The 18,192-nt window shown below is 40.5% G+C and overlaps 1 protein-coding gene and 1 long non-coding RNA gene across 8 annotated transcripts; one reads left to right on the forward strand and one right to left on the reverse strand.

Moving 5' to 3' along the window:
* Positions 1-2,061: 2,061 nt before the first annotated feature.
* LOC121576734 (phosphatidylcholine-sterol acyltransferase-like) lies at positions 2,062-10,495 on the reverse strand. 4 transcript variants are annotated; one of them, XM_041890133.1, is made up of 7 exons: positions 9,901-10,325; positions 7,246-7,402; positions 6,872-6,987; positions 6,691-6,786; positions 6,310-6,534; positions 5,514-6,018; positions 2,062-2,240 (listed from the first exon to the last, which is right to left on the reverse strand). In XM_041890133.1, exons 1-7 carry the CDS (start codon positions 10,049-10,051, stop codon positions 2,138-2,140), a joined length of 1,353 nt encoding a protein of 450 aa, XP_041746067.1. In that variant the 5' UTR covers positions 10,052-10,325; the 3' UTR covers positions 2,062-2,137. The 4 variants fall into 4 exon arrangements, with proteins under 4 accessions (XP_041746067.1, XP_041746065.1, XP_041746066.1 ...); XM_041890131.1 differs by lacking the exon at positions 2,062-2,240 and adding an exon at positions 10,395-10,495 and having other exon boundaries at positions 5,216-6,018; positions 9,901-10,134; XM_041890132.2 differs by lacking the exon at positions 2,062-2,240 and adding an exon at positions 10,336-10,350 and having other exon boundaries at positions 5,216-6,018; positions 9,901-10,134.
* LOC121576735 lies at positions 10,093-16,836 on the forward strand. Of its 4 annotated transcripts, none has more exons than XR_006002514.1 (5): positions 10,093-10,175; positions 14,661-14,781; positions 16,105-16,262; positions 16,449-16,559; positions 16,660-16,836. It is a non-coding gene; the product is annotated as an uncharacterized LOC121576735 (long non-coding RNA). The 4 variants fall into 4 exon arrangements; XR_006002513.1 differs by having other exon boundaries at positions 16,105-16,248; XR_006002512.1 differs by having other exon boundaries at positions 16,105-16,559.
* Positions 16,837-18,192: the final 1,356 nt, after the last annotated feature.

Here is an 18,192-nt window from a genome sequence, read left to right on the forward strand (position 1 = left end):
GGTATTATGGCGGTCCGCAAACAACGTTAAAGGTGCATGCCGCCACCTATTGGATGGGGTGAAAACGGTTAAACTTGAACGCAAAATAATAGGGAGAAGGGAAAGGTGAAAAAAATATACAGTTCTTATAATATTCAAAAGTAAACAAAAACTATAGTCCTTCAGTCAGATTCAAATATATTTTCAGATCCCTACACAGGCTCAGGAACCTGGGAGGGGGGAACCTCTTCATTCAGTATTCCCTGTAACATTTGGGCTGTAAAGTCCTGGAGACCCGATAAATATTTTTGCCACCTTCACAATGATGTCTAGCTTCTTTGATTTTGTGTTAGTTTGACTAGCGCAATTTTTCACTTGCGCTATAAACACAACAAAGTCCACCTTCTTCACTGTTAGTGTGTTGGGATCCTTCTCCTGAACGACATACACTGCAGGCTGTGGGACATCCCTATTGACCATCAGACAGCTAAAACCTTATTATAAACTGGGTAGTTTGGCTCCTGGATGCTGATTGGCTGAAAGCCATGGTATATCAGACAATATACCACAGGTATGACGCAAAATTACTTGTTTACTGTTCTAATTATGTTGGTAACCAGTTTACAATAGCAATAAGGCACGGTGGAGGTTTGTACTATATGGCCAATATACCACAGCTAAGGGCTGTATCCAGGCACTCCACGTTGGGTCGTGCTTTAGAACAGCCATTAGCTGTGGTATACTGGCCATATACCACACCCCCTCAGGCCTTATTGCTTAATTATACCTCAGTGATTAAAACCCCCACTAATCAAGGGCAATGTGAACTTACCTAATACAGGACGTTTTTCTGATTTAAAATCACAAACATTATACATTTATTGAAAATAACTAACAATATATTATTGAAATCTATTAACAAAGAGCGATGTACTTTTTTTTACTATAATGATACAACAATAGTATTAATGGTTTTAAACTACTGTCAACTCTTTTGAAGATAACATTTTCACATTGACCTGTCCATTTTTTACAGGGCCACAGTGTCCCCCGACCCCCACTGTCTCAGTCCCCAGTATCTATGCTGCAATAGCCTACATGTCTAGGCTGTTCTGGGGGCAAAATGGGGTGCAACTCAATATTAGGAAGGTGTTCTTAAGGAAAGTGCTCCTAATGTGCATATTGTTATTAGTTAAAGAACTAGCTGGTGTTCTAGCTGTTCCTGTTACTTTTGTTAGTCAGGAATTGAACAGTATATATTGTAGAAATTTAGAGTGCTTCCCAAAAGAAATAGAAATTGGTGGCAATACTCCATAATTGTTGTTCCACTTAATATTTATTCAAGCCATTGGGCAATGATCATTCTAAATTTGAAGAACACTCAAAAAAGTTATCATGTTATTGTGCAAGCAATCCTTATGGATCCATTGGCAACATATGAGAGACATCTTGAACACATTTTAACAATACTATGCATTCAAAGGAGTTGTTAGTACATTTTCATTTGCAGTCAATGCGACAAGCTGTGGCCTTTATGTATGTATTTTCTCCCAAAAAAAGTTGTATGGGATAAACCAATTGTGTCTTACTCCCACAGAAATGAGAAACCTATTGGCAACTGAATTAAACACTGGGGCAATTCAGTTGTAAATGTTTCATCAGAATTGATTTGGCATCAATAGATGGCACCTTAGTACAATAAGGATTTGATTCTTGAATTTTATATGCAATGTATACAACAGTATTTACCATTTACTGAGACGTGTTTGGTTTATGCATCTTCTGAAAATTACATCATTTACCAGGCTGAAAGGCAGATGTGCATCATACAGCATTGACACCTGCCGGGCCATAGACCTAACTTGCATTTGCGTTAACTATTTCACAAATATCTTAACAAATGTATCATCATTAAAAAAATCCTTATCACATACAGTCAAAAAAAAACTGGCACAACAATCTACATATATAGAATTTACAAATGCATTGTTCTCAATGACAAAGTCATATAATAATATAATATAATATGCCATTTAGCAGACGCTTTTATCCAAAGTGACTTACAGTCATGCGTGCATACATTTTTGTGTATGGGTGGTCCCGGGGATCAAACCCACTACCCTGGCGTTACAAGCGCCGTGCTCTACCAGCTGAGCTGCTATGGTGATACCAATGCATTATTGGCCACAGAATGTAACTGTGACTGCTGTGCTAACCAAACTGTATTCACTCTCTCCCTATCTTTCTCTATCTTCCCCTCTCTATATCTCTCTTCCCCCACTCTCCCCACCTCTCAGCAAGTTAATAAGTTGTTTCTGGGGGAGTGTCCGTACAGGAAGCAGCGCTGTCTCTCTCCCTGAGCTTCTCTGTTCATCTGGGATGTGCTGCAGAACCACAGCGAGATATATACATTACCAGTCAAAAGTTTGGACACACCTACTCATTCAAGGGTTTTTCTTTATTTTTACTATTTTCTACATTGTAGAATAATAGTGAAGACATCAAAACTATGAAATAACACATATGAAATCATGTAGTAACCAAAAAAGTGTTAAACAAATCAAAATATATTTTATATTTGTGATTCTTTAAAGTAGCCACCCTTTGCCTTGATGACAGCTTTCCACACTCTTGGCATTCTCTCAACCAGCTTCATGAGGAATGCTTTTCCAACAGTCTTGAAGGAGTTCCCACATATGCTGAGAACTTGTTGGCTGCTTTCCCTTCACTCTGCGGTCCAACTCATCCCAAACCATCTCAATTGGGTTGAGGTCGGGTGATTGTGGAGGCCAGGTCATCTGATGCAGCACTCCATCACTCTCCTTCTTGGTCAAATAGCCCTTACACAGCCTGGAGGTGTGTTTTGGGTTATTGTCCTGTTGTAAAAATAAGTCCCACTAAGTGCAAACCAGATGGGATGGCGTATCGCTGCAGAATGCTGTGGTAGCCATGCTGGTTAAGTGTGCCTTGAATTCGAAATAAATCGCAATTTCTCTCTCTCTAACTCTTCCCCTCCCCCATCGAGTCTGTCCTCAGTGCTCTGGCAGGATGTAAAATGCTGAGGGAGCTGTCGAAGATGTAGAGTGAGACAGAGACCAAGTTTTCAATGAAGGAGTTAGCTCAGAAGTTTGACAACCTGGCCAAAGGTAGGTTAGCTTTTTTCTTTGCTAAAGAAAAGTTACAGGGTAATGCAGACTACTGATATGTGCTGCAGCGTTTTTGACTAACAAGTGTTGAGTGTTAACCCCTTCCTCTCTCTCTCTCTCTAGAAGTGTTCAGTGACTGCTACCAGAGCAGTGAGAGCCACTTCTTCACCCTCCTTTTAAGGAAGTCTCCCATGTGGGGCGGAGCTACCTGTCTGCAGATGGCCACCGCTGCCGACACCCGCCTCTTATTCAGCCACCACTAGTGGTGTAAAGTACTTAAGTAAAAATACTTCAAAGTACTACTTAAGTAGTTTTTTGGGGTATCTGTACTTTACCATTTCTATTTTTGACAACTTTTACTTCGCTACATTCCTAATAAAAATAATATACTTTTTACTCCATAAATTTTCCCTGACATCCAAAAGTACTCGTTACATTTTGAATGCTTAGCAGGACAGGAAAATGGTCCGATTTATGCACTTATCAAGAGAACATACCTGGTCATCCCTACTGCCTCTGATCTGGCAGACTCACTAAATGCTTTGTTTGTAAATTATGTCTGAGTGTTGGAGTGTGTCCCTGGCTATCCATAAATAAACACGAAAATTGTTCCGTCTGGTTTGCTTAATATAATATAAGGAATTTGAAATTATTTATACTTTGACTTTGACACTTAAGTATATTTTAGCAATTACATTTACTTTTGATACTGAAGTATATTTAAAACCAAATACTTTTAGACTTTTACTGTGTCACTTTCACTTGAGTCATTTTCTATTAAAGTATCTTTACTTTTACTCAACTTTGACAATAAGGTACTTTTTCCACCATGGCAAGCAGGTCAGAACTAAACACATGGGTCAGAGGTCAGGGTGTGTGTGTGTGTGCATGCGTGCGGGTGTGTGTCTGTCTGTGTGTGTGTGTGTGCGTGCGTGTGTATGTCTGTGCGTGTGTGTGTGTATGTGTGTGGTTTGTCATTCCTCTTTATAAAACTAACCAGACCCTTAGATGTCCATAGTTTGTGTGATGGAACATGGAGGGTGGTTAATTGAAGTTTCTCAGGATTAACTCTCCTACATTTCTCTTGAAATGTTTGTAGAACAATACAGTGCCATCAGAAAGTATTAATACCCCTTGATTTATTCCACATTTTGTTGTCTTACAGCCTGAATTCAAAATGAATTCAAAAATAATAATTCTCACCCATCACTACACACATTACCCCATAATGACAATGTTGTTGAGCCATCCTCAGTTTTCTCCTATCACAGCCATTAAACTCTGTAACTGTTTTAAAGTCACCATTGGCCTCATGGTGAAATAGGTGTCTTTTTTTGCGAGGCATTGGAAAACCTCCCTGGCCTTTGTGGTTGAATCTGTGTTTGAAATTCACTGCTCGACTGAGGGACATTACAGCTAATTGTATGTGTGGTGTACAGAGATGAGGTAGTCATTCAAAAATCATGTTAAACACTATTATTGCACACAGAGTGAGTCCATGCAACTTATTATGTGAGTTGTTAAGCACATTTTTACTCATGAACTTATTTTAGGATTTCCATAACAAAGGGGTTGAATACTTATTGACTCAAGACATTTCAGCTTTTCATTTTTATTTTTAATGAAAAACATAATTCCACTTTCACATTATGGGGTATTGTGTGCCAGTGACAAAAAAATCTCAATTTTATCATTTTTAAATTCAGGCTGTAATACAACAAAATATGGAAAAAGTAAAGGGGTGTGAAAACGTTCTGAAGGCACTGTAAATATTAAATGGGAAGTGTTTTGTGTTGTACTGTTCAACCAAAAATTATTTCCTAATGGATACAATAAAGTCAATATCAAGCATTGTAATCAGTGCATTATGTCACCCTCAGGATTGAGAAGCTTATCTACATCCCACACCCAGAGGAGCCTTTAGGTCCCAGATGTTCCGGTTGCACCTGGGCAACACGCCCCACAACCTGAGTTACGGTGACCTGCGTAAGCTCGACAAGAAGAAAGAAGGCTAATCTGGGGCTGACATCAGCATCATTGTACGAGATGCCCTCATGCAGCCTGTCAGGAATGTGCAGTCAGCCACACACTTAAAAAAGGTAATTTATATACACATGATATAGGAACTCTATTGCAGTCGACTCTAGTACACCACACTAAAGGTGTATGTCTTTCTCTACTATTAAGGAGATTTAAGATAGTTTGTTGTTTGTAATGGTACTGTACAGTGTAGGTGGGAGGGCCATCCCGTGCACCATCTCCCCAACATTTTACAGTGTAGATTTGGGAGGCTGATCCGGCAGGGGCTGGTCTTGCATGACAGGGGGGTCAGCAGGAAGTACATCAGTCTCATGGAATTCATAATCCTCTTCCTCATATCTTCCTTCCAGGATACTCTGGACCACGTTGAGCACCTTGCTATTGAATACTATTTCCAAGTGGGGCATGGCCCTGAACTCCTTGACATGGACAGGTTGTGCTTGCTTCCCTATCCAGCGCTTACATAGACCCATGCTAAGACTGTCCACTGTATCATCCCCATCTGCATACACATAGTCTATAGGGTCTACATTTGGGAACTGGTCATCATAAATATAGGTAACTGGTGTAGGCAGCCCCACACCATAGAAGCAGTATATCTCAACATCAGGAGGGGGCAGACCTGCGGTCAGGTTTCTGGTGTCTTCCCACATGAACCAGCCATCCTCAAAATCAATATCTTTGAAGAAGCGCTGGTAGTCCTGGTGGGTATAGTTGAATGAGGGTGTGGAGATGAAGGCGTGGTCTGCAGGCCATGCCTCTTCAAATGGAAGCATCCAGGGGTTTGTGGTGGTCATCCGTTGCTCCTCCCGGATCTTGATGTTAGACACCATTGGGATGCCATCATTTTCACCTGCAGAGACAAATTATATGAAAACCTTTTTTCATTTTGCAATCTCCAGCCAATGTGTGACTCACCAAAGCAATCCAGACAAACCAGTCCTACCATCCTTTCAAGAAAATTAAGATGTGGGCATCATCTCAAGTAAAACGACTTTGCAATATGTAGTGATAACTGTCAATGTGATCTATGGGATAATAAGTTGTACTTCAGCAAGGTTTATCAGATTGTTTTAGGTTAAGTTATGTTTCTACTATGGGTGAGGTTGTTTCAATCTATCCACAGGATTGTGACATACAGTACCTGACGCTAGCACTCGAAGGGGCTTGACTGCTCCACCCCAGGGTGCACCGAGTGAAATGAAGCCTTTGATGTACTGGTCTTTCCAAGCCTGGGTCTGCTGATATAAGAAATAGAGGACATAATTGCTTCCCATGCTGTGTCCCAGGAGGTAAATTGGTTGTTGATACTCCTCATACATATCCTCAACCAGCTTCTTCAGTCGTGCAAAGTATTCATCTTGCTCATCTGATTAGTAGAGACAAATAGACACAGTCACATGATGTGTAAGCATGTTTGCACAAACAATTAATGCGTTGTACTTGTAATTTTGCTGACAGGAAATTGATTGTCAGTTGGATGGTTTGTGTGTTTATGTGTGTTTATGTCCATGATGTCACTTACTTGGAGCTATCCTCCAGTCGTATGGTGCTGCTCGGATGGTCTCATTGCGGACATATCCCATGTTGACCAAATGCGTAACCATAGTATGAAAATAACCTGGAAAAAGACAGATTTAATTTAATGTTATAATTAAAAATAAAACATTTACAGGAAAAGATGGCCTCATTATGGTTGTTCTCACCTGCCAGCTTGTTGGTGTCCAAGAACTCAACACTATATGTCTGTCCAAAACCAGGCACTCTCACTGTCACTCCTGCAGAATTCGAGGTCTTGCCAGTTGTCCTATTGTATACAATTCTGTAGCAGGAAATATGCAGTATGTACAGAATATTATTGCATAAAGAAATGATCCCAACCACTAAAATGGCCAACACTCAAAATCAAACTTGTGAAAATAGAGTTGTGGTTATATGCTGCTCTCTTACAGTGCATTTTTATTGATACAACAGTGAACAATTAGCAAATGCTTCATACGTGTATTAAGTTTAAATTAATGAATTAATGATCATATCTAAACAGAATTATGACATAGATTATATTCATTCTCCCCCTCACCTTATATTATCAATCCAACAGTCAATCCCAATTGGCATGAACATATTTAGGTCAATCCAGAGTGTGAAAAAGTCATCAGTCTTTTTGTAGCACATCCAATGCACAAGGCATGGCTTGTCAATCTTGGCCTCAAGTTGGTTTCCTAGGTTCCCTGGCACTGGTCAAAAGTGATAAATGTAGAACTTCTTGAACAAGTTAGATACAATCAGAACAGCTTGAATTCAAGTATTTGAAAAAGAGCATACAACAATGGTAGATGAGAAAGAAGAGGATAACAGGATTGTGTGATTTGTCCCATCAAACAGACACAAGACATTGACCAATCAAATAAATATATACAGTGCCTTGCAAAAGTATTCGTCCCCCTTGGCATTTTTCCTATTTTGTTGCATTACAACTGTAATTTAAAGGGATTTTTATTTGGATTTCAAAATAGTCCAAATTGGTGAAGTGAAATGAAAAAAAATAACTTGTTTCAAAAAATTCAAAATAAATAAATAACGGAAAAGTGGTGCGTGCATATGTATTCACCCCCTTTGCTATGAAGCCCCTAAATAAGATCTGGTGCAACCAATTACCTTCAGAAGTCACATAATTAGTTAAATAAAGTCCACCTGTGTGCAATCTATGTGTCACATAATCTGTCACATGATCTCAGTATATATACACCTGTTCTGAAAGGCCCCAGAGTCTGCAACACCACTAAGCAAGGGGCACCACCAAGCAAGCGGCACCATGAAGACCAAGGAGCTCTCCAAACAGGTCAGGGACAAAGTTGTGGAGAAGTACAGATCAGGGTTGGGTTATAAAAAAATATCCAAAACTTTTAACATCCCACGGAGCACCATTAAATCCATTATTAAAAAATGGAAAGAATACGGCACCACAACAAACCTGCCAAGAGAGGGCCGCCCACCAAAACTCACGGACCAGGCAAGGAGGGCATTAATCAGAGAGGCAACAAAGAGACCAAAGATAACCTTGAAGGAGCTGCAAAGCTCCACAGCGGAGATTGGAGTATCTGTCCATAGGACCACTTTAAGCCGTACACTCCACAGAGCTGGGCTTTACGGAAGAGTGGCCAGAAAAAAGCCATTGCTTAAAGAAAAAAATAAGCAAACACGTTTGGTGTTCGCCAAAAGGCATGTGGGAGACTCCCCAAACATATGGAAGAAGGTACTCTGGTCAGATGAGACTAATATTGAGCTTTTTGGCCATCAAGGAAAACGCTATGTCTGGCGCAAACCCAACACTTCTCATCACCCCGAGAACACCAACCCCACAGTGAAGCATGGTGGTGTCAGCATCATGCTGTGGGGATGTTTTTCATCGGCAGGGTCTGGGAAACTGGTCAGAATTGAAGGAATGATGGATGGCGCTAAATACAGGGAAATCCTTGAGGGAAACCTGTTTCAGTCTTCCAGAGATTTGAGACTGGGACGGAGGTTCACCTTCCAGCAGGACAATGACCCTAAGCATACTGCTAAAGCAACACTCGAGTGGTTTAAGGGGAAACATTTTAATGTCTTGGAATGGCCTAGTCAAAGCCCAGACCTCAATCCAATTAAGAATATGTGGTATGACTTAAAGATTGCTGTACACCAGCGGAACCCATCCAACTTGAAGGAGCTGGAGCAGTTTTGCCTTGAAGAATGGGCAAAAATCCAATGGCTAGATTTGCCAAGCTTATAGAGACATACCCCAAGAGACTTGCAGCTGTAATTGCTGCAAAAGGTGGCTCTACAAAGTATTGATTTTGGGGGGGATGAATAGTTATGCACGCTCAAGTTTTCTGTTTTTTTTGTCTTATTTCTTGTTTGTTTCACAATACAAAATATTTTGCATCTTCAAAGTGGTAGGCATGTTGTGTAAATCAAATGATACAAACCCCCCCAAATCAATTTTAATTCCAGGGTGAAAGGCAACAAAATAGGAAAAATGCCAAGGTGGGTGAATACTTTCGCAAGCCACTGTATATATCTATATATCTGAGCCCCAACCCTTATCCAAGCTCTACCAGTTCCCCAACACAGCACCTCCTAGGACATCATGTATGGCATTCCTGCCCCCATAAAACATTTATTAACCCAACACTCTCCTCTCCAGGCAGATATGCTAGTTGTCCCCGCAAATGCTGAATTAGAATACCAGTATGCTCTTCACCCCAGTCCAGCCCTCAGCCATTGGCATTAGGAATCCTGTGTGGCTCAGTTGGTAGAACATGGCGCTTGCAAAGCCAGGGTTGTGGGTTTAATTCCCACAGGGGACTAGTATAAATGTAAATTGCTCTGGATAAGAGCGTCTACTAAATGATGTAAATATATATATCCCAGGACCATGCATTCACACCTGCTACTGAGTTAAAAAGCTAAATCATTGTAGATACCATAGATAACTGGCTTCCAGGCAGAACATCGACCTATCTTAACTACATTTTTGTCTTTCAGTATATAAGAAAGCCAACAATATTACAATCATATAAAACATTAACATAATCCAATGGCACAGTGTAATAGGCCTTTCACCTGCCAGGTCGCAGTTGTAAATTAGAACTCGTTCTCAACTGGCTTCCCTGGTTAAATAAAGGTTAAATAAAATAAAAAATAAATAAAATGTAACGTCACAGCAAACTAATCAAGAAATAGAAACGCTCACCTATAAGAACCGGCGGAGTGCTATTGTTTGCCACTTTGTTTTGAAGTTTGGCACTTGGTGGGAAGACCACATCGAAGAGCCAAAATCCAGTAGATTGCTGTAGCGCAAGGAATACTATAACGAGCACGGTACAGCAGTGTGCGTAGCCCATTCTGTCCAAATCTTGACCAAATATTTCTTAAAGCTCAGAGTGTTGTCTCTCACTGGGTCAGGAGGATAACTGGCCTATTAATGCTGTGTGGGAGAGAGATGGGACGCGAAATCCGAGAGAAAAGGTGAGGTCAGTTATTCATCGTTGGAACGCACTTTCAAAGCGCTCCTCACAGCAGGAATAAAGGAGAAAACATAAACATGATACAGATCCGCATCTGTCCTACTGTAAGAGCAGCGGTGAGCTTCTACCGTGTATAAGTAATAAGTGTTACAGTAGTTTACCTGAATTTATATGAAAATGTATATACAGAAGGAGGACAAACACGACGTGTACAACCTACCCATTGACCTATTGATTGTTGTTTAAGTTCCATTCCGTCCACGCTGTTTGCACAATGGTACCAAGGTAAATTATTAACACTCCGGCATTCAACGAAAAATCTAGGAGAAAAATACATCTAGTTTGTTGAATATCACCAGCATTGTGATTATCTTGCAATACATGTTTTTGCGTATGTTATATAAAATATATTGACAGTCAGAGGAGCCAAATGCAGAGGCCAGTTACTTTACAATTAGCCTTTATAATAACCTAATAGTATTAATGTGTTGTGAAATTCATTCCCGTGTGATGTAAAAATGTTATAGCTTCTGGAAAATGCAGCTACGCTGTCATTTTTCGTGGAGACGAAAACTGCTTTGGTTACTTTGTTGCTTTATACGCTAGTGGCTGTAATATTCGTGTTGTGGAGAAAATTACCAGGTAGGAGACGGGAGTACAGTTTAGTAAGAACATCACGTGCCCTACAGCTCCCGGCCGAATAGTGCGCATGTGCACTTCCTAATAGGTGTCATAACATAACACTGCCGTAATACATTACTGCTTAGTAACAGCATAGTAACTAACAGAGGTGTGGACTCGAGTCATGTGACTTGGACTCGAGTCAGACTCGAGTCATGAATTTGATGACTTCAGACTCGACTCGACAAAATGTACAAAGACTTGCAACTCGACTTGGACTTTAACATCAATGACTCGTGACTTGACTTGGACTTGCGCCTTATGACTCGAGAAGACTTGCTACGAGGACTTGTAATGACTTGCAAAGGCTTGCTAAGAGGACTTGAAATGACTCGAAACTAAAATGTAGGACTTTGGACTCGACTTGAGACTTGATGGCTTTGACTTTTGACTCGACTTGGGACTTGCCTCATCTTTGACTCGACTTGACTCGGGACTCGAGGGCAAAGACTTGAGACTTACTTGTGACTTGCATAACAATGACTTTGTCCCACCTCTGGTAACTAATATGGTTAAATGTATAGATATTGTGACACCCTAAACAAAAAATTGCAGTATAATGCCTGGCTGGAGGGGGGATGGGTCACATAAGCTCATGTAACCAAATATTGCAAGTTCTGATATTGCTAAATATCATGTACTGTATGTTGGGAATCCTATATCCCCACCATAATTACACTCAAACACCTTTGCCTGTATATATAAAAAGCAGCAGACTGCTTGGCATGGCAACACCAAGTATTTCAAGTCACAAGCCTCTTTGAGGATCAATGAGGCAACTATGAGGCTCTAATGAAAGGAAAGAGAATACAACCCTGGACTCGGTCACCCGCTCCCTTGCTTTACAACTTGCCACACTGTCGTATAACTTGAGCCTACAGAATTGGGCTATAAAGTCACCTCCTTATCATTTAGAAGTGAGTTTTATTGGACATATTATAGTCCAATATGGCTACCTGAATCCAAGATGACCTTCCACTGGCTCACTGAATTCGTGATGTACATTGACATGTTCTGGTGTCCTCTTATGCTGTTCGGGTTGAGCTGGCACATTGCTTCTCCAGAAAGTCTGCCCTGGAGTTGCTGTATATGTTGACTTGGTGACATCATGGTGTATGGGGAGGATGCAACCACACACATGACAAGTGCATAAGGCAGGTGTTCACCACAATGAACCAACACAACCATACACTCATTGACAAGAAATGCCATCAACTTAGGGGGCCTTCACATGTCATAGGAATTGCACCTCTCCAATGTCATCCTGAATCTCTCAGAACTCAAATCCGCCATCAGTCCTCCCCTCTGTTAGTTACTACAGACAGAGACACCATGGAACTGAACTGCCACATGTCAGGAGGCCACTCTGCAGCCAGAATGCCATCTGGAAAGTGCTGGTGTGCATTGCCCTCATATGTACCTAATTTGCTACCACCCATGGCTGACCAGCCCATGTGACACCTGAATTGGACTGTCATATGAAGAACGAGCTCTCATGCTGGGGTTACTCATGCATTGGTCTGGGAAACTGCGTCGTAATCCCAACATCCCTATAAGGACATGCCATATATGGCAAACAAGAGGCACTTTAGGATGGTCAAACTTAAACAAAGATGAGCGTGATTGTGTATGGTGGCTGGGACTTGACTGTGAGATAGTGGCCTTTGTGCACCATGCTTGATCAACTCCATTGATGAAATGATTTTGGGTCAGACTAATCTTTTGCGCTGGTGCAAAAAAATTGTAGTCAACTGAATGCGCCGCTTAGTTCATAGCCGTGGTTACGTGAAACTCCCAAAGTAATCCAACCGTTCTAATAAATGTAAAGTAATCGCCGTTTGTGGTCAACTATAATTTCAGCACCGTTTTGATTGGCACAGCGCCATTGCCCTGCTTTGAGAAAAGCATGGGAACTCGTCTTGACCAATCAATCAATGTCAGATTTTTGTTTTCACTGACTCTCCCTTTGGATATTTGGTTACAATTAGGCTGGGAAATGTTAGCTAAGTGGAGGTGAGTGCTCATAATCATTAGTCTAGCAATTTAAAGCAATGCAGATCTTCTCCACACACACATTAGGCCTATAGCCTACCTGATGAGCTTCCCTGATGTTTTCCTGAACTTTCCAATCATTTTCTGATGCATTTCAGTCACAACGTACTGATGCGATTACACATTTGTACACTTTTCCCATAGGCTATTCAAGTCATTTGACATTTTCTTATTGGCCTTATGAACATAGAAACTGTGCTACAATGGTTAAAAAGGTAATAAGGCCTACATCGTTTCTATAACAATTTAGCTAAACCACTATTGGCTAAACAGGAGAAAATAAGTGATTAGATATGTTGTTGTTGTTGTTTTTTTTTTTGGGGGGTTTATATATATGTTTTTTAGTGGATAGATCAGCTTATTCATTGACTTACTCAGATTATTCTTGGTAACACTTATTTTGACAGTCCATCTGTAGATGCTCTACAGTCTAACCTTAACCGTAGCTCTAACCCTAACCTTAACCCTTATCCCAACCCTAAACTTAACCCTAACCCTTACCTTAACCCTCATTTTAAATCTAACCCTAACCGTAAGAAGTGTCTACAGTATTTGTCAAAATGTAACTTGTCTATAGTGTAATATACTTTTGTTGTGTCTCTCTGGTTTTTCTTATTGACTTTTTCTTGGTCGTTTGTTATTTGTGATATTTGTACATTGTTCTGTACAATGTTTGTGTGATGCAATAAAAAAAAGTGGATTATGGAAATAAATTGCATTGAAAATAAAACAATAAATCGTCAACACAAACAGTCCACTACTATAATAACTATACAGTGCCTTCCTCTCCAGCAACTGAGTTAGGATGGACGCTTATATCTTCGTAGTGACTGGGTGTATTGATACACCATCCAAAGTGTAATGAATAACTTCACCATGCTCAAAGGGATATTCAATGTCTGTTTTATTAATTTTTTTTGCGAGGCATTGGAAAATGTCCCTGGTCTTTGTGGTTGAAGCTGTGTTTGAAATTCACTGCTCGACTGAGGGACCTTACAGACAATTGTGTGGGGTACAGAGATGAGGTAGTCATTCAAAAATCATGTTAAACACTATTATTGGACACAGAGTGAGTCCATGCAACTTATTGTTTGACTTGTTAAGAAAATCTTTACTCCTGAACTTATTTAGGCTTGCCATAACAAAGGGGTTGAATACTTATTTACTCAAGACATTTCAGCTTTTCATTTTTTATTAATTTGTAAAACTGTCCCAAAACAATATTCCTAATATTGAGTTGCACCCCCCCTTTTGCCCTCAGAACAGACTCAATTAGTCGGGGCATGGACTCTACAAGGTGTCGAAAGTGTTCCATAGGGATGCTGGCCCATTTTGACTCCAATGCTTCCCACAGTTGTGTCAAGTTGGCTGGATGTCCTTTGGGTGGTGGACCATTCTTGATACACACGGGAAACTATTGAGCGTGAAAAACCCAGCACTGTTGCGGTTCTTGACACAAACCAGTGTGCCTGGCACCTACTACCATACCCCATTCAAAGGCACTTAAATATTTTGTCTTGCCCATTCACCCCCTGAATGGCACATATACACAATCCATGTCTCAATTTTCTCAAGTGGAATTGAAGTGGATTTAACAAGTGACATCAAGAAGGGATCATAGCTTTCACCTGGATTCACATGGTCAGTCTATGTCATGAAAATAACAGGTGTTCTTAATGTTTTGTACACTCAGTGTATATGAGACAATTTGAATGTTAGTTATTGATATGTCTGAATAAATTGCTTTTTCTAGATGGAGGTCTTGCCTGAAGTGGAGACTGACAAAGATGTTGCCATTGATGAAGCTGAAGAGGATGGACCGGATGAGTGCAATGAAGAGGACCCTCTGCAATAACCTTGACAATGTGTTCCCTGTGAGGTTACTAGAGGGCATTCACTTTTGTTACACTTTTGGTCATGGTTAAGTAGGGCAGGTGGATATTGCTTCATATAGCTTTCTATAAATAATCATATTTTCACATTACATTTTAGTCATTAAGCAGACGCTTTGGAGCGACTTACAGTGCATTTATCTTAAGATAGCTAGGGGAGACAACCACATATCACATTCATAGTAAGTACATTTTTCTCAATAAAGAATTTATCAGCAAAGTCAGTGCTAGCAGGAAAATACAAATGCAATGTTGTTGTTGTTTTGTTTTTTTTTGGGGGGGGGGGATAACACTGAGATATCTTATTTAATACTCTTTGAAGAGCTAGGGTTTCAGACATTTTCGGAATAATAAACATACAGGATGTTTACGTACAATGTAATGATTACCTACACAATGCTCCGATCATTGCCTGATCCCTCCTGACGACCCAGATAGAATCATGTGATCCTTCCTTAACCCATAGGAAGTCCCACCCAGTTTACTACATTAAAGTCATGGAAGCCCTCAATGGCACTGTCCATGCTAAAACTGCCTTTTGGCCACTAGAGGCCTCTATCCATCTCTTTGGCTTAGCTCATTGACTTCCACTGAATCAGAAATAAAATGAGAGAGTGGCATGTCTCTATGTTGAAGCAAATAAAGAGGGGTTCGTGCAGATGTAGGAATGCCCACATGTAGGAACGGCCCAAATTGCGGGCTGCAATTGCACCCTTCTCTACACAGTTGCAGTGGCAAATAGCCTTGAGGTTAGAGCGTTGGTCCAGTTAACAGAAAGTGGGTGGTTTGAGTTCTGGTGCCGACAAGTAAAAAAATGTGTCCTTGAGCAATGCACTTAATCCCAGTTGCTCTAGAGATGCAGTTAATAATGGCTGTGATCCCACTATCTGTTGGGATATAATATAACTAAATCTCTTTTGAATTTTTGTGTACAATAAGACATTATCAATCAATATTTACTCTATAAACTATTTGTATTTCACCATTTGATTCTATTTGATTTAGTATACCAAAGCATTCTTTTTATATTTTGATGCTGATTTTTACATGCACTGAAACACCAAAAAGTGTTTTCATAACACGCTCTTAAAAACACTAACATTCAGATTGAAGAACCTCTTTGGGTGTTTCAGAGTACTTCTATTCTGTTTTTAAAACACTTTCTGTGTGTCATAACACTTACATTGAGGGTTTCATTCAAACACCCTCTAAACACCAGATCTCAGCTTAGATCTACTACTTTTGATGGTTTCACTACACAATCATAGAGTTTTGAGTCTTTCTATTTTTACGGTGTATGAGCAGAAGGTGGTGGAGCGGTTCAATCGAGACGGGTCCAAGACAGCTGGGGAGGATGTAGCAGAATGGATCTTCCTAGTGTCTGATGACAGGATCCAAGTGACATACCACCCGGGAGGATGACTATGGTGTTTGTCCAATGGTCTTTATGTATGTGCTTTCAGGTAGATCCATTTGAGAGGCCCAGTAAGAATATCTTTCTGTATGAAATGCTAGTCCATATGATGGAGGAGGAGAATGTGGCACAGTCAATGAGTCTGAGAAAGAGGAGTGTTGTGTATGTACTTTGGCATGAATTAATGTGTTCAAATTAGAGAAATAACAAAGTAATAAACAGTATTTTTGCTCAGGTGAGGGCAATACTGGGTGTGAGAGAACAAGAAGAGGGCAGTACTGAGCTTCACATCTCCATCTACAACACAGTGAGGAATGAGAGAGCATGCTGTCACTGAGAGGCACTAGTAAGAATTACAATCACTCTCTCATCACAGAAGGCTGACTGACCCTCAGTGCCTCCTTCTTACCCTACAGTATTTCCCCTGTACCTCATGTCATGTCCAGTAGAGGATGGCCAAAGAGGAGCATCTTCGACAGGAGGTGAAGAAGCTGGACGTCTTAGCACCGTTTCTGGCCCAGCTGGGTGACCCAGAGAACCTGACCAGACCGGCTGCTATACAGCTGACATGAAGAAGCAGCTCGTCGATAAAGCCAACCTCATACAGGCTAGTTTTGAGAGGGTACTTCAAAACATAGGATAATAGGATAAATATAGGGTAAAATCTAAAGAACTAAAGGGTTCTTTACAGACAATAACTATCATAAAAATGGGTGGTTGACAAAAACAAACAAAGATGTAGTATTACTTAAGTTCATACAGTGGGTATAGAAAGTCACCACCCCCTTTCAAAACGTTCACCTTTTGTTGCCTTACAGCCTGAAATGAAAACACATAAAATCAGACTTTTATCCGGCTTTATTTACACACAGTAACCCACAATATCCAAGTGAAAAAAATAATCTAATAAACTCTGAAAATGAATTACAATTAAAACAGTAAAATACCCTATTTGGAAAAGTGAACACCCCCTTGAGTTAATATTTGGTGGAACCACCTTTTGCTTGAATTACAGCCATGAGTCTCTTTGAATACGTCACTACTAACTTTGCACACCTAGACTGTGGATTATTTGCCCATTGTTCCTTGCAGAATTGTTCAAGCTCAGTCAAATTGCATGGTGACCGCTCATGGAATGCACTCAAGTCATTCCACAGATTCGATGGATTTAGGTTGAGGCTCTGACAAGGCCACTCAAGGACATTCACCTTCTTGTCCTTCAGCCACTGTACGGTTGCTTTGGCGGTGTGCTTTGGGTCATTGTCATGTTGAAACGTGAACCATCTTCCCATTTTCAACTTCCTGGCAGAGGGCTGCAGGTTCTCCTCAAGAATCGGTGGTATTTTGCACTGTCCATTTTCCCTTCTATCCTGACAAGTGCTCCAGCCCCTGTTGAAGCCATTGGCTTCTTGGTAGCCTCTCTGATCATTCTCCTCCTTGCCCGGTCATCGAGTTTGGAGGGACGGCCTGATTTATGCAGTGTCTGGGTGGTGCCTTCCACTTCTTAATAATGGTCTCAACTGTGCTCCGAGGGATAGACAAAGCCTTTGAAATATTTTCATATCCATCCCGACTTGTGCCTTTCCACAACTTTATCTCGTAGATCTTTTGAAAGTACCGTTCTGCCCATAGTGGATTATTTGCTTTGAATTGCACTACTAAGCAGTGGAGTCCTCTATGAACAACTGCTTTTATTCTGAACTAATCAAAGTCACTACAATTGATCACAGATGGAAGCCAATTAGCTTGATTTTTTATCTGGAAGGTGGTTGGTTATACCTCAATTGCAATTCTAAGGGGGGGGTTCACTTATCCAAAGAGGGTATTTTACAGTTTTAATTTATTTTTATTTTTTAATTCACTTGGATATTGTGGGTTACTATGTGTAAATAAAGTAATAAAGTCTGATTATATGTGTTTTCATTTCAGGCTGTCAGGCAACAAAAGGTGAACATTTTGAAAGGGGGTGGTGACTTTCT

This window comes from Coregonus clupeaformis, chromosome 29, assembly GCF_020615455.1.
Source record: "Coregonus clupeaformis isolate EN_2021a chromosome 29, ASM2061545v1, whole genome shotgun sequence".
NCBI lineage: Eukaryota > Metazoa > Chordata > Actinopteri > Salmoniformes > Salmonidae > Coregonus > Coregonus clupeaformis.

Excerpts from the sequence above, each read along its gene's own strand:
- LOC121576734 (XM_041890131.1), bottom strand. The coding sequence starts at position 10,051 with ATGGGCTACGCACACTGCTGTACCGTGCTCGTTATAGTATTCCTTGCG. Across the intron at positions 7,403-9,900 it reads CACTCCGCCGGTTCTTATAG|TGCCAGGGAACCTAGGAAAC; the intron begins GTGAGCGTTTCT and ends ACTTTTGACCAG. Across the intron at positions 6,019-6,309 it reads CCTTCGAGTGCTAGCGTCAG|GTGAAAATGATGGCATCCCA; the intron begins GTACTGTATGTC and ends TTGTCTCTGCAG.